General features: G+C 35.8%; 1 protein-coding gene across 1 annotated transcript; it reads right to left on the reverse strand.

Annotated features, from left to right (window-relative positions):
• Positions 1-7,316: 7,316 nt before the first annotated feature.
• Positions 7,317-12,009, reverse strand: LOC106380612 (NAC domain-containing protein 21/22-like). Its single transcript, XM_048765802.1, has 3 exons — positions 10,817-12,009; positions 9,147-9,412; positions 7,317-8,167 (listed from the first exon to the last, which is right to left on the reverse strand). Exons 1-3 carry the CDS (start codon positions 11,025-11,027, stop codon positions 7,601-7,603), a joined length of 1,044 nt encoding a protein of 347 aa, XP_048621759.1. The 5' UTR covers positions 11,028-12,009; the 3' UTR covers positions 7,317-7,600.
• Between the last annotated feature and the right edge of the window lie 5,493 nt (positions 12,010-17,502).

Genomic DNA, 17,502 nt, shown 5'->3' on the forward strand with positions numbered 1-17,502 from the left:
TTAACATATTATTAGATGTTTAATATGTTAAGATAAACACAATAAGGAAACATAGAAATAGGAAAATGAAGTTTCTATTTAGGTTAGGTTTGTGTTTTCCATATCCCACATGTTAAAGGAAATTGTCTTTCATATAAATATAGGTCTAATGGAGAGGTGTTCCATATGATCTGAGAGAAACATATTGAGAGCTTTAGTTTTGAGTAGTTTCTAAAGCTAATAAGAAAAGTTGTTTTTATAACTTTTTGTGTTTCTAAGAGATCTGAATTGGTATCAGAGCCAGGTTGGGCCGTTACCATCATTAAAGAGTCTCATGTTGGAGACTCAATCTAAGCTTAAGGTGAAGCTTAGGTTTTGGCGACAGGAGGAGAGATCACGAAAGCAGATGGCCGACGTGATTATAGCTGCGCCACACATCAAAGACTTTGGATCCACATCCATCCATTGTCTGATGTTGTCATCGACAAACTACCAGGTTTGGTCGACGAGGAGGAAGGAGATGATCGTCGGAATGCCATGTGTAACACACGAAGAAGGCGTGTGTGACACATGTCTCGCAGGGAAGCAAACGAGACACTCATTCCCGAATGTAACACACGAAGAAGGCGTGTGTGACACATGTCTCGCAGGGAAGCAAACCAGAGACTCACTCCTGACTAAGGCCATGGTTCGTACATCAAAGCCATTAAGATTATTGCTTGGAGATTTGAGTGGACAAACCGCACCACCAACGACAGCAGATAATCATGAGGCATTCTATCGGTTCAAAAGATCTCACACCGATAGAGGAGGAGAGTTTGCCTCAGCTGTGTTCAACATAGGTTGCACCGATAGAGGAGGAGAGGTTGTCTCAGCTATGTTCAATCTAGGATGCACCGATAGAGGAGGAGAGTTTGCCTCAAGCGAATTCAATATATTCTGTGAAGAGAATAGAGTTGAAGCTATGGCAGCCGAGGTGGATTCTATCACAAGAAACAAGACGTGTGAGCATGATTCATGACGCATCCGGTTTTTGGCACACAATTTTGGATAATTCCAAGCTTGTGGAAACTTAACATATTATTAGATGTTTAATATGTTAAGATAAACACAATAAGGAAACCTAGAAATAGGAAAAGGAAGTTTCTATTTAGGTTGGGTTTGTGTTTTCCATATCCCATATGTAAAGGGAATTGTCTTTCATATAAATATAGGTCTAATGGAGAGGTGGTCCATATGATCTGAGAGAAACATATTGAGAGCTTTAGTTTTAAGTAGTTTCTAAAGCTAATAAGAAAAGTTGTTCTTATAACTCTTTGTGTTTCTAAGAGATCTGAATTGGTATTAGAGCCAGGTTGGGCCGTTACCATCATTAAAGAGTCTCATGTTGGAGACTCAATCTAAGCTTAAGGTGAAGCTTAGGTTTTGGCGACAAGAGGAGAGATCACGAAAGCAGATGGCCGACGTGATTATAGCTGCGCCACACATCAAAGACTTTGGATGATAGGCCCGATATCTTCCCCGCGAAGTCATCGACCGTATCTGCATCATCCATCTTCAACCTATCAAACTCCGTCATCAACGTCTGAAGTCTCGCCTCCCTTACACGATCAGCTCCTAGGTGTCGCGACTTGATGGCATTCCAGATCTCTTTTGATGCGGTTTGTTCTCCCACCTGGAGAATCAAAGTCTCTGGAACAGATTGAAACAAAAGAGCTATCGCAACATCGTTCTTCTTTTGATCATCTGAACCGGGTTCGATTGTGTCCCACACTTCATGAACACGTAGTAGAACCTTCATCCTCATCGACCAAACTGTGTAGTTTGTCGGTGACAACATCAGACAATGAATGGATGTGGATCCAAAGTCTTTGATGTGTGGTGCAGCTATAATCACGTCGGCCATCTGCTTTCGTGATCTCTCCTCCTGTCGCCAAAACCTAAGCTTCACCTTAAGCTTAGATTGAGTCTCCAACATGAGACTCATTAATGATGGTAACGGCCCAACCTGGCTCTGATACCAATTCAGATCTCTTAGAAACACAAAGAGTTATAGGAACAACTTTTCTTATTAGCTTTAGAAACTACTTAAAACTAAAGCTCTCAATATGTTTCTCTCAGATCATATGGAACACCTCTCCATTAGACCTATATTTATATGAAAGACAATTCCCTTTAACATGTGGGATATGGAAAACACAAACCTAACCTAAATAGAAACTTCTCTTTCCTATTTCTAGGTTTCCTTATTGTGTTTATCTTAACATATTAAACATCTAATAATATGTTAAGTTTCCACAAGCTTGGAATTATCCAACATTCACCCCCTTAATTCCAACTTGAATTAGGGAGATCAATTTCTTGAACTCCGATTAAGCTCCTCATTTGTTTGAACATAATCCTTGCTAATGGCTTGGTAAGGATGTCAGCCTTCTGCTCAACACCCGGCACATGCTCCACTTCGATATGCCCGTTCTCCACACACTCACGAATGAAGTGATACTTCTTGAGTACATGCTTACTCCTTCCATGGAAAACTGGATTCTTGGTTAGAGCAATGGCTGATTTGTTGTCGATCCTAAGCTTGACTCTCTCGCCTTCTTTGCTTAGTATCTCACTCAACAATTCCTTGATCCATATAGCTTGCTTCGCTGCTTCTGTTGCTGCCATGAACTCTGCTTCGCATGATGACAATGCAACCGTCTGCTGCTTCTGCGACGTCCAAGTAATCAGTGATGAACCGTAGTAGAATGCATGACCTGATGTGCTCCTCCCTTCATCGAGATCAATGTTGTGACTGCTGTCACTATAACCAACGACACTCCTTGACCCATCTCTCTTGAAGAACAGACCGTAGTTTGTTGTTCCTTTCACATACCGCAATATGTGCTTGATGGCTTGTCCGTGAGAGTCTCTCGGATTGTGCATGTATCGGCTAAGAACACCTACTGCGTAACACAGGTCGGGTCTTGTGTGAAGCAGATACCTCAAACATCCTATGATTCTTTTGAACTCGGTAGCATCTATCTCTCACTCATCTTCAGCTTTTGAGATCTTCAAATTCGCCTCCATTGGAATTTGAGTTGCGTTACACGCTTCCATCTTTGTGTCACGCAGGATTCCTTGAGCATACCTCTCTTGTTTTATTCTGATTCCGTATGCTCCTTGAATCACCTCTATGCCAAGGTAGTACGTTAGCTTACCTAGATCTGACATCTCGAACTTCTTAGACATCTCCTCCTTGAATTGCCTAATCACCTTAAGTGAAGTTCCTGTCACAAATAGATCATCAACGTAGATGGCAATGATCAAGACGTCTCCTCCTTCAGTCTTGCAGTACACTGATGGTTCCTTCGTGCACTTCTCAAATCTCATCTCCTTGAGAACCTGATCAAGTTTCACACTCCATGCTCTGGGTGCCTGGCGTAACACATGCAACGTCTTGTGTAACACACAAACTCGATCCTCTTCTCCTTTCTTCTCAGAACCAGTTGGTCTATCTACAAGCTCCCATATCTTGTTTCTTGTGATAGATTTCAACTCGCATGTCATAGCTTCAATCCAATTTTCTTCACAAACTAGATTGAGCTCATCTGAGGCTAACTCTCCTCCTCTATCGGTGCATCCTAGACTGAACATAGCTGAGGCAACCTCTCCTCCTCTATTGGTGCAACCTAGGTTGAATACAACTGAGGCAAACTCTCCTCCTCCATCGGTGTGAAATCTTTTGAACCGATAGAATGCCTCACGATGATTTGCTAGCGTTGGTGCTGCGATCCGTCCACACAAATCTCCAAGCAATAATCCCAATGGCTTTGATGTGCAAACCATGGCCTTAGTCGGGAATGAGTCTATGATTTGCTTCTCTGCAAAACATGTGTTACACACGCCTTCTTCGTGTGTTACACTCTGCATTCCGACGATCATCTCCTTCCTTACCATGTTATTCATCACTCCATAGCTTATATGTCCTAGCCTAGCATGCCACCTCCATGTAGCATCTACGTCCCTGACATGTAAACATTTCGGGTAGCTTATCTCCATAGGGGTCTTGTAGAGACGGTTTGGAGATCTTGTCACACAAACTAGCAACCTTCCATGCGAATCTGTGAGCGTTAAGTAGACATCTTTCATGTTAACCTCACATCCGTTTTCTGTTGCTTGCCCAAGACTCAATATATTGTGCTTCAGATCGGGTATGTAGTATATGTCCTTGAGTGCCTTCTTCTCTCCAGTCTTGTACACAAAGGTAACCACACCCTTTCCTACAATGTCAACACACGATCCATCACCAAACTTCACCTTCCCTTTGGTGTTGAGATTCAAACTCGAAAAGAACTCCTTGTTCCCTGTCATGTGATTGCTCGCTCCATTATCCAAATACCAGACACTTGCACTGCCTTTGTCGATATCAAGATTCTTCGGAATCACCTTATCTTCGTTCAAAAACACAACCTCGTGTACATAGAGTGCGTCAGCCTCTTCTGTCTCGTTTAGGTTGGTTTCTTGATTTTTCTCTGTCTTTTCGGGACAGACAGTTGCGTAGTGACCAGGCTTGTCACATCTCCAACATATCAGCTTTGAACGATTCTTCTTCGAGTTGTTATCTTCGGTGTGTGACGCACGGTTTTGGTTGTGTGACCTACCTCGACCTCTGCCTCTACCGTTCCGTCCTCTTCCTCTACCACGGGAATTCTCATAGCCCCTCTGACTATGCTCTTCATTGTTCGAAAACATCAGTTTCCCTTGGTCTTCTTTCTGAGTTTCTTCTCCTACACGCTCCTCGTACGCCTTAAGCCTTCCAACTATGTCTTCAAACCCCGTCGAGTTGAGATCTAGGACTTGCTCAAGTGATGCTACGATCTGGATATACTTGTGTCTTGGAAGACCTTTCAAGAATTTCTTGACCATCTTGGATTCTTCTATGTTTTCTCCCAACGAGGTTGCTTTGGATGATAGGCCCGATATCTTCCCCGCGAAGTCATCGACCGTATCTGCATCATCCATCTTCAACCTATAAAACTCCGTCATCAACGTCTGAAGTCTCGCCTCCCTTACACGATCAGCTCCTAGGTGTCGCGACTTGATGGCATTCCAGATCTCTTTTGCATGATTCATGACGCATATTAAGTTTTTGTGTTTCTAAGAGATCTGTGAGAAACATATTGAGAGCTTTAGTTTTGAGTAGTTTCTAAAGCTAATAAGAAAAGTTGTTCCTATAACTCTTTGTGTTTCTAAGAGATCTGAATTGGTATCAGAGCCAGGTTGGGCCATTACCATCATTAAAGAGTCTCATGTTGGAGACTCAATCTAATCTTAAGGTGAAGCTTAGGTTTTGGCAACAGGAGGAGAGATCACGAAAGCAGATGGCCGACGTGATTATAGCTGCGCCACACATCAAAGACTTTGGATCCACATCCATCCATTGTCTGATGTTGTCATCGACAAACTACCAGGTTTGGTCGACGAGGAGGAAGGAGATGATCGTCGGAATGCCGTGTGTAACACACGAAGAAGGCGTGTGTGACACATGTCTCGCAGGGAAGCAAACGAGACACTCATTCCCGAGTGTAACACACGAAGAAGGCGTGTGTGACACATGTCTCGCAGGGAAGCAAACCAGAGACTCACTCCTGACTAAGGCCATGGTTCGTACATCAAAGCCATTAAGATTATTGCTTGGAGATTTGAGTGGACAAACCGCACCACCAACGACAGCAGATAATCATGAGGCATTCTATCGGTTCAAAAGATCTCACACCGATAGAGGAGGAGAGTTTGCCTCAGCTGTGTTCAACATAGCTTGCACCGATAGAGGAGGAGATGTTGTCTCAACTATGTTCAATCTAGGATGCACCGATAGAGGAGGAGAGTTTGCCTCAAGCGAATTCAATATATTCTGTGAAGAGAATAGAGTTGAAGCTATGGCAGCCGAGGTGGATTCTATCACAAGAAACAAGACGTGTGAGCTTGTGGATAGATCGGCTGGTGTTAAACATACGTGGGTATGTGACACAAAGATAGAAGAGTGTAACACGACTCACGTAGGAGTGTGTGACACAAAGATGGAAGCGTGTAACACAACGCACGTACCAATGGAGTCAAGGTTAAAGATCTTAAAGGCTGAAGACGAACCAGAGATAAATACATCAGATGTTGAGCAGAAGGCTGACATCCTTACCAGAGCTCACGTACGCAAGATGGCGGACGTGACCAAAGTTATCATCGTAGGGAGCTTCAACCACAAGACTCATCGCAACTTAAGTGAAGAGGTCAAGAGAAGGTTCTACAAGAACTGGGCCAATTCTAAGAAGAGGCGGTACGGAAGCGAGGAGAGCATCCGGTCTAACCTTGAGAAAGATGTGAATCCAATGAGTGGATTCGCACACCATGGTGTGGTGAAAGAAGATTACTTGAGAATTATGTTCAAGCAAATGAGGAGCGTAATTGGAGTTCAAGAAATTGATCTCCCTAATTCAAGTTGGAATTAAGGGGGTGAATGTTGGATAATTCCAAGCTTGTGGAAACTTAACATATTATTAGATGTTTAATATGTTAAGATAAACACAATAAGGAAACCTAGAAATAGGAAAAGGAAGTTTCTATTTAGGTTAGGTTTGTGTTTTCCATATCACACATGTTAAAGGGAATTGTCTTTCATATAAATATAGGTCTAATGGAGAGGTGTTCCATATGATCTGAGAGAAACATATTGAGAGCTTTAGTTTTGAGTAGTTTCTAAAGCTAATAAGAAAAGTTGTTCTTATAACTCTTTGTGTTTCTAAGAGATCTGAAAATATGCGTCTAATGAACACACCGGCACGTCACTTGTAAGTAGTAACCCTTTCTTCTCATAAATAAAAGGGGAGTTTCGAGATACATTCTCTGGTGATGTCTTGTGTACGTAGATTCCTATCGTCTTTTCATTGTGTTTTTTTTTTCTCCTGTCCTAACCATATTTGCATTAGATTATTACTACTAAGAGTACGTTTATTGCTAAAAACCTTTAAAAGTCTTTTAAGTGGGCCATAATGAAGAGAAAATTAAGTGGGCCAGAAAAAAGAGAAACAGAAAGAGAGAGATAGAAACAAAAGATGAAAAGCAACGGAAGCAACGACTCTTCTAGTGTTTAATTAAAGTAGACCCCTTCTCTTTTTTTCTTTTTTTTTTCTTTTATTTACAAATTACCGTAAGCAACCCACTTAAGCTACTGCAATAAACATGCTCTAAGGATTTTTCTACTAGATTTTTTTTACCAAAAATAATAATCTTTTAATAGGGGAGTTTTGATTTGAAAATCAAGTCAAATTTTTAGTTGAAAATCTCTCTTATCAAAATATTATTATTTTACTGACTTTTTATTTATTTGAAAGACCTCAACTGTGGATATCCTTGGATTATATTTAATTTTGAATTTTTTTAACAGAAAACATAAAAAAGGGAGAAAATTCTTCTTTAAACTGAAAGCACAAAATAAGAACAAAATGAACGGGAATATGATAAGGAGAATAAGATCATATATTTATCACATTATTATTACATATTATCATTATATAAAATTTCTTTTAAAATATTTTGCGAATCAACAAATCGGCGGATATATGCAATTGTGTAGTATGTTTCAATGGAAAGAGAGGGGGTTGTCAGTCTCAAAACTTAAGCCGCCACATTCCATGTGAGGATTAGAGACCATACCACCATCGGATGATGTCCCCATACATATCTTATCATGATCCAAACTAGTTGAGTCTGATGGGAACAATATCTTCTCGTAGTTCTGAATGTACTGATCATCAGTGACGTTGATATTGTTGTTATTGTCGGCGTAAAGCAAATTTAGCAAGGACTCGTGATCATGGCCATGTGTCGACGATGATGACATCGAACCCATCATCTGCTCCCAGCCACATGCTGTGGTTTGATGTTTACAATGGTGATGATAGGGATGGTCAGTAGTCCTTGAAGGCTGCTTCATTAGCTGCCCCCACTGATCAAGATGATGTAGAGGGTCGATGGTGGTTGAAGGAGAGGATGATAGTAAAGGGTGCAACTGATTGTTGTAATTAGGAGCGTAATTAAGATCCGGAGCGCCATTAACCGCAAACCTTCGCGTCAGGTGATCATTGTTATTGTCTTGTAGCGATAAGTCTCTGCCTTTGTTGAACACTCTGCACAAGACCCAGCCTTCCTGTGTCCACATACCGACAAAACGAGAGGACATAATTTAGGAAAAAACATATGTTTCTAAAAATGCATTACTTTACGTGCTGTCTCGGGCATGCAAATGACCAACCACGCACTAAAGCCACTTTTGTCACTTTCTTCCATTATTTTGTTTTATTTGCACAAAATTCGTCATTCTTTGTATTTACTTCCATCTCATCATGCCCCCAACCCCCCCCCCCCCCCCCCCACCCACAATCCATGCATACATATATACGAGTATATATATATATAAACACCACTGCTTGGGTATAGATATTATATATATGAACCTAATTAAATTAAAAAATGAGAAATATCTACATATGTAATTATGTATACATAATCTCATATCTAATGAGAATAGATCGACGTAAACGTTGAAAAGATCTTATCAAAAAAAAAAAAAACGTTGAAAACAGATCTTGATTACTTCACTTATTTACCTATTAATTTGAAGTTTATGATTTCTCATATGGTATTAGAAACAGAAAATGAAAAAGTGTATAACCGAAAAAATCTGAGATTAATAAACCAACAAGCTATCAGCTTAAATGAATTGTTCAAAATTTCACATAGAGATTAGAAGAAATCAGCATGTACATATAACAATGAGCTGATTAACTAATGTCTTGAGGTACATGAATATTATATTGGATTAGTAGAATCTGACGATTTATGATTATTATTTGAAGAAACTATAAGGATTAATCACTCATATCCTTGTGGGTTAACTTATCATGATTTTCCACTCATATAGAAAATTCAAAAATACACTATTATCTATGTCACTTTTCAAATTGGTTTTGGCTACAAAAATTCAATACGCTGATACTAAATTTGGTATCTATATACGTGCATGGGACATCCACGAATAGACATATTCTGTGAGTTTAGCTAAGTTACAAGTTATCCTTACTTAATAATTATTGTGAATGATCATTACTAATGATGGATAATCGTACCTTGGGTAGCATGTTAGGACACTCAAGACGGAACTCGTGCATGATCCAAGTAGTTTTGATCCCATGCGGTGCTCTATTTCTGTAGAACACCAGTGTTTTCCTCATCCCTACCAATTGCCTTGTTCGTGGATCAATTACAGTTCGATCTTTGCCTGTTGCTTTCCAGTATCCACTTACTGTTGCTCTGTTTGTACGATAACCAGTGCAATATTTTCGATCGCGAAAACTGAAGAAGTACCATTCTTTGGCGTTCAGCTTTGCCACATCTTGATTTACACAACATACATGATTTTATAAATCATTAGTAAATCGACAAATTTGTAAAAAATAAAATAAAATTTATAAATATTAAATTTTGTGTAAAGTAAAGAGTAAGACACAAGAGATTGTATCAAGTACTTATTTATATTTAAAGTTTATAAATTTTACCTTAGTTCTGTTAACAAAATGCTTAAATGTAAATGTTTAGTTAACAATACTCCCTCCGTTTCAATATAGATGATGTTTTAGAAAGATTATTTTGTTTCAATTTACATGAAGTTTTGAGATTTTAAGGTTAATTTTAATTTTATTGGAAACTGTTCAACCAATTAGATTTTACAGTCTTTTTTATAATTGGTTAACAGATTTTAAAATTATATCTTTAAAATAATTTTTTTAGAAAAATGTAGTTTTCTTAATCTTTGTTCACTAAGGTAAAACATCAAGTATTATGAAACAGATGGAGTATAAAATTTGAAAAAATAAAAATATTTTTCATTAGTAAGAAACATTCAAAATATACTAGTTACAACTTTGAATAATGGAGGCACAAATAATATTTAGTACCGGTGAAATTATGATATTTTGCCATTTAACACATCCAAAAAAACACATCCAGAATAACCCCGACCATTATTGAAAACATAGTGAAAATATTTAAACTCTGGTATCTTGCCAGTGAATATTTTAATCATTGGATCACTGTGAATTATTGTTTGAATTGGACTGATGCATGTGTCAAAGGTTTATGTGATGAAATAGAATTTGTGAGGTAGACAATATGGAGGATGTGAGACACTCTATTCAGTTTTGACAAAAGAAATTACGATTTTGACTTCCGCGAAGAAAATTATTGGTCTCTCAAACATTCCAATAATTGCTTTTGTTTTTGTGTACACGTTCGATCTTTGATTTTGTGTACTTTATTGCTTTTGTATAGCCCCCAGAAGTTCAAAAAAAAAAGGTATAGCCCCCGGATAATTAATCTAATTTTATTTTTAAAAGTAGCATGTGTCTCAGTTGCCCAGGCCTAATTACATTCATGATTAATTAATCAATCTATAAGTCCAGAATTTATGTGAACATATCATCCGTTTATTTGTATCATACATTCACAATAGTATCTAACTAATCCACAAAAATAAGCATCGTTGAAACCGATGCCAAGAATAAATTCTGATTTAAAGCATCTGTTTTATTCTTTTATAGTCAATTATTTTCGATATTTTTTTTGTTAAATGGAAAGTTTCAAGAATCCTTATAAAACAATTCGAAGCCCACCAAAAGCCAGGAGTGGAGAGATATGTAATTATGTATATATATAGTATATACAACTCATAAGCACATAATTGCTAATCACAAGTTCATAAATGTAATTCAAAATTAGGAAAGTTAAATCAGTGTATTACCAGGGAGCTGCCACGGCTCACAAATATGCAAGTCAATCTCCACAAGATCAGTAGCATCCTTCAAGGCTTCATCAACGTCGTCATCCTCAACATTACAGTGGAGAGATTTTGCCCTAATCTTGTTGCAGAGATAATGACAAACCAACTCTTCATCGCTTGGGTGAAACCGAAATCCCGGTGGCAATGTGGACCCAATATCTTTCAAACCCATTATGTGAATAAATCTGTAGCTTACTATGTATATTTAAATCTAAAAACGTTTTTACCAACAGGACATGTAAAGGTTCAAAGAAAGAGGAGGAAGGGGGAGAGGGGTGTGTCTAGGTTCAATTATGTATATATTTATAGCTAGGGAGAAATTGGCATATTTTGATGTATGGAAATAGAATATTATATAACATGCATGTAGTAAGGTTGGAAGATGACAAGTTAGAGTCTTACAATATTATAAAATTAATTGGATCCATGCTTGTGTAATGTACGTAGTTAGTTATGGTGGGAAGTTTCAAGAAAAAACAAAGTTACAAGAAATCTTAGTTGTGAGATGTCTCATGGGACACTACTATCAAATATTCTCTTTTGGTTTCATTGTTATCCACTTAAGGAAAACAAACCTAACTTTTCCTTTCTATTTTTCTTGTTCTAGTAACCATTTTCTTTAGATAATTTAAATTTTTATGTAAAACTCGGTAAAATCCGAATGTATAGATGCATATATATGTGACGTGAGGCAGTTTTTATAAAACGTTAAAGAGGCAATATGTAAATGTATGCGTACCAACTACCAAGTATCAACCAATAATTACCAGGTCAACTCTATATATAGTATGCCCGATTACAATATATTCGTCAGTATATAAAATATTTCGAACTGGTATGTACTCCCTGATGGGAGTAAGACCATGATTATCGGTAAAATTCTAAATGGGGTTCTTAGAGCATGTTTATTGCAAGTTTCTTACGTTGGGATTCTTAGCGTAATATAAAATACGGTCTCTTAACTTTTAACTAAAAAATCTAAAAAACGTCTCTTAAATAAGAGATATGAGAGACGTCTCTTAGTTTTTTTAAAAACTAAGAGACGTATCTTATATTACGCTAAGAACCCCTTAAGAGACTTGCAATAAACATGTTTTAATTTTTTTTTTCTTTTTGTTTTCTAAAAAAAAATTAAACAATAAACCAATCGTGTGCCACCACGTGTCGGTGGGGTCCGCAAACAGTGCAAAAAATCTCCAAAAACCGATCCTTATTTCGTGATTTTAGGGACTGATTTTTAAAATTTTTGTAGGATCCACGCATCAGTGGAGTCCGCAAACAGTAAGGCGTCCACCAACGATGAACATGAAACCGAAGAAAGTGAACTTTGATCAAAGCTCATTTGGTGATGGTTCGGAAAATCATGGATTTATTTCAGGGACTCCTGCAATAATTGAGGTATACAGACAAAACTTAATTTTTTCGTTACGTTTCCTTTTTTTCTCCTAATTATTAGAAACTGTATATACATAACACACACTGACACACATAAAGACGGCACCACAATTTTTTTGTTTGACGGTCAATTTGATGAAATTGTATCATTTCAGAGAATTAACGCACCTTGACTCTGAAGGTGCAAGACATCCTACACAAGGCAAAATAATTAAATTTATTGTAAGTAAAAAACACCTCAAATAATAATAATGACGCCGGAGTTATTTAAAAAAAGAAAGAAAAACTTCTCTATTCTTCTTCTCATCCGAGTTGGAATTTCTCTCTAGCATTACGGAATAACATGATAATTTCGGACAACACCGCATTTTTAACTTGACTTTTCAGGTTACTTTTTTTTTTTTTGTTTAACGAGGTGGTGGGTTCGGGCCTTCGGCCCTACTCCCTCTCCCTAGGCCCGGAGCCAGCCTGCGTCTGTACCGGTTAAGGCCCTGGACACTCCTCTCACGGTGGATCGACTTTTCAGGTTACTTAAAAGAGACTTTAGATGGTTGAACTGTATCTGTAAAATATATGTCGTAGATAATTGATTATAACTGTACATTTATACTATCTATTTTATTATAGAAATTTTGATGTAGTTTAATAGGTTGTATTGATAAATTCTGACTCTAAATATTTTATAATAAAACATATGAGATATATATACAATGTATACATAAAATATTTTTATCAATGAAAATACTTTATTATTAATAGAAATTTAATTATCAAAGTTCACTATTATTTATTTTAATATGTAATTATCATTTATGTTTTCAAATGACTAAATAGTTTATAAATTTACTCAAAAGTAAATAAAAACTTTCTATAGTTTTTAAAAATTATACTAAAAATTAATTATACTAAAAATTAATTATACTCGAGATATATGTAATATGTTGTTGATGGTGGTGAGAGGTTTTTCGAAAGCTTAGGTCGCAAACGATTGGGGTCACTCAAAATCCATGTAGCATTAGGGTTTCTTTTCCAAAGTGGTTTAGCCGTTTTATAGTTTAGTTTTACTGTAACCATTATATCATTACTCTGTTTAAAATAGTTAATATAATATAATATTTTAAAAAATTAGGAGAGTTAATATAATATAATATTTTAAAAAATTAGGAGAGTTTAGATGCAGGGTTCAATTTTAAAAGATAAATCTACATCATAATTGATAAAACTTGATGATTTTAAAAATAGAAACAGTTAAGAAGTGAGATAAAATCCAACAATTCATTCACATATATTGTATATTTTCAAACCCCCCATATTTTGTTTTCTTGCTTAGTAGAATTAATTATTGTATGGATTTGGATTATCCCAATTAATTAATCATACTTTAGAAAAGAGTATATTGTTAAGTCTTGTCATGTACGGCTGTACTTTTTCTTCTATAAAAATGAGACCATCATTTAATTTAGATAGACCAAATATAGTTTACTGTTATTGATATATGTATGATTCTGAATAAACCGGCTGTGTGATACAGTTGATTGATAGCGTTATATGATTTGGATATATTATAGTTATTTAACTGATTACTTGGATTCTGAGATCCAAATGGTTATAACATCTAGTAGGTAAATCATTATACCAACAAATGTAACTTCGTTTATAAATTTGAATGAACAGGGGATACATAAACAATGTCGAAGCATATTAGCATTAGGCAAATCATTACCAACAACTAATGTAATTTCGTTTTATAAATTTGAATGAACAGGGAATACATAAATAATGTCGAAGCATATTAGCATTATGTATATTAACCTCGACCACTCATTATATAACGACAGAACAAGAATCAAATAGTATATAAATGCTCTTGATAAACGCACATGGCATGCCGTTACTATTTATGCAGACAATATATCCTAATATCATTATGATGAATTTTATACCACTTGTTGATACTGGCTAGAGTCGTGCTTAATGGCAACATAAAAATAAAGGCAAGTGCCTGAGGCCCACTTCACATAGGGCCCCTATTTTCATGTTACTTTAGTTAAGCACTGATCAAAGAAATTATGTGCCTTTTTCGTTAGTTGCTGGTTGGTATACGGTGGTTAAGAGGCGAAAGGTTGAATCCAACCTCTGATATGGTGACGGTGAGGTGAAACGCGGCGAAGAGGAGGCGAAACGCCTGAGACTACCTCCGTTCAGATGAGGTAACAGGGTGAGCAAAGAGAGCCTGGGCTCGGGACAGAGTCAACTTGAAATATACATGCAGCAGAGTCAACATCCACATACGTCAACACGTAAACATATTTCTGCGATTTGAGATCATACGTCAACACGTAAACATACTTATTGGTAAATAATGACAAAATTCGCATTCGTTTAATGGATACCGCCACATTCCAGGGAGCAATGAGGGCCAACAAATGAATTTACGCGGATAATTAATTAACCGACGAATATTAAATATTTTATTGTAAAATCCAACTACATTCTGACTCGCATATAAAAACGTGGGTTTATTATTTAATTTCATAAAAAATGTATATTTATTTTCAGTTTTTTTTTGTATTTTGTAGTTTGGTTTTATTTTAATGATATTGTTTGAGAAAAATTAGATTTTAAACTTGTTAAGAGACTCTTATTGCTTTCATTTATAGTAAAATTAAAAACTATAAATAAGATATTATTTAATTTTAATTTTTAATCCATTCTGTAAATTTTCACATGAATTAGTAATAAAATAAATAGTTTTTAATTTTTTTTGTAACTGAATAGTTTTTAATTACTCTAATGAATTTTAGTCTTCTTATAAATTACCGGTGATATTTTCTGTAAATCACACATCAACAAAAAAATAATTTAATACAACATTTTGTTATCTAATAGATCCGATCTCGGATTTTGAGTTTATGACCACAAATACAAATTTTTATTTTTTGGACTGGATTTAATAAATTTGACAAATATCAAAAGTTATGATTTTTAATTAAATTCATAAAATATTTTATATCGGGAAATCCGTAAAAAGTTATTTTGTTTAGGTTTGCAGTTCAAAAATTACATAGATATCAAAGATTTTTTGTTTTTGAAGAAATATCAAACGATATTTTGAAAATGGTGCTGTAAGAAGTTATAAACAATTTATACCATATTAACATATAGGGTTTATCTAATATTACGATTAAACAGTAATTCATAACAGTGAAACGAAAATGACACACTTATTTGGAGGTGTGACGAATCACGAGACAAGATTTAATCAATAAGAATTTATGTCAATTTCTCATATTATTAGAAACAAATAAATAAATTACTGGAAAAAACAAAGAAGAAGTATAAATTGTATATTTGACACCAAAAGATTCGGAGTGATATAACTTATATGGGAAATTGTTATCTGCAAGTTATAAGCTTCATATATGGTTGGCATCAACTAGGTTTGGCATATATTAGCCAAAAGAGTCAACACCAACCATATGTGGTGTGTAATGTAAAATATAACATGTGTACTGTGTATTATAAAATATCAAATATTTTACGAAATATTCTTTAGTCTTTTTACTATAAATAAGTAGGCTTGGAGTGTGTTGTGATTCAAGCCCAAATAACTTGAATGAGCTAAGTCATAAAAAATCTCTCAAGTTTTTTTTATAGTTTGCAGTATTTTTAATAAATATAGATTCTTTTTGTCATAAATTATTTGTATCTTCCCTTAAACACTTTATCCTCATACATTTGATCATAAACACTATTTTTTATGGATCTATCTACTATGTATTTGTAAATTTGGTATCAGAGCCATGGAAGCTAAGATATTTATCTTTCCTAAGAAATTTTAATATTTGTAATTTGTTTCAAACTATAAACTAATATGGGTTATCACTTAGTGGATCCTACATATCAGAAATCCTACTAAGGTAAAGAGAAAGAACCAAGAGAAAGATTCTTGGGTACCTTGAGGTTTCAAAAGAGAAAAAAAATTGTCTCGGTTATGTAGCAAAAACACCTAATGAAACTCTTCATTTTATTCTTAGCGCTTAATTCTAATGAAAACAGCTAATGGATCATTGTTACTTCAATGGTTAGATAAAAACCGTGAGCATTTTATTTTGGTTTCTGGTTTCATTTACACCATGGAAAATATTTTTATTTTTTCAACCCAACCATCTTTTAGAAGAACAACCTCTAGCAAAGTAGATTACATACATGAAGTATAATATGTGAGCGATGATAGTAAAGTCCCTATTATCTAACTACCCCTACTCAACTCATAGAAAGCCTTTACCAAACCTACTTCCACTCTACCAAAAATCATAAAACACGTGTTTGCTCCAAACAAATACGTTGCTAACGAATTCGTTGATACACTAAAAATGAATCCTTGCTACTATCAAGTTAACAGTGGTAATTGTAATATTTGAGATTCAATCCAGAGTACCAGTTTATTTTTTAATCTTATGAGTTTAATATTAAGCTGGGAAACAAGTGGGGTTTTAAAATCAATGGTGACGCAAGTAACTAGAATACCTAGAGATTCAAATTCGGTTTAAATGAAATCCGGCTTAGGGTTGTTCATCGGGTGTCAATGCGGAACCAAACAACTATTCAAGTGCAATGAGGTGCAGTCTAGAACTCGAATCACTCGGCTAGAACAATCCACTATCGTGGACTTGTTCCCTTTGTTGATCGGTCTTGAGTCTTAAGCTCTCACTTGGAACAAGACGCGATAGCAAGCCTTAGAGATCATGTCCGATTAGTTCACCTAATACCCTAATATATACTCTCGCTGATTAGGGATATGAAGCTCATTCAATATATGTCAATTTATCTCCTAAGTGGTTAGCTAGGTGATTAAACTAGAGATTGAACATTAAATGATCAATTCAATGCAAGCAGTAAGAACAATATGAATGAAGAACAGTTAAAATCACTTATTTGTGTTTAGCTCATACGATTGACACCCTAAAACCCTAAGCAAGCTTAGCAGACTACTCAATCATAAAGCAAGATGACACAGACATGATTTTTGAATAATACTGCATATACAATAAAGTAGAAAGACAAGGGTTCAAGATGATCTTCTCGTGAAAATGAGTGATGAAGCCTTCTCCCTTACAAGTTGCTAAATCCAAAAAAATAGTTCTAGGTCTCTTGTAAAACTAGCGTAAGAAATTAGAAATGATAGCATATGCTTTCTATATGGAGGCGCCAGTGGTAAAGAGAAAGGAGAGAAAATCTAGGGCAAACCC

This window comes from Brassica napus, chromosome C8 (genome assembly GCF_020379485.1).
Source record: "Brassica napus cultivar Da-Ae chromosome C8, Da-Ae, whole genome shotgun sequence".
Lineage (NCBI taxonomy): Eukaryota > Viridiplantae > Streptophyta > Magnoliopsida > Brassicales > Brassicaceae > Brassica > Brassica napus.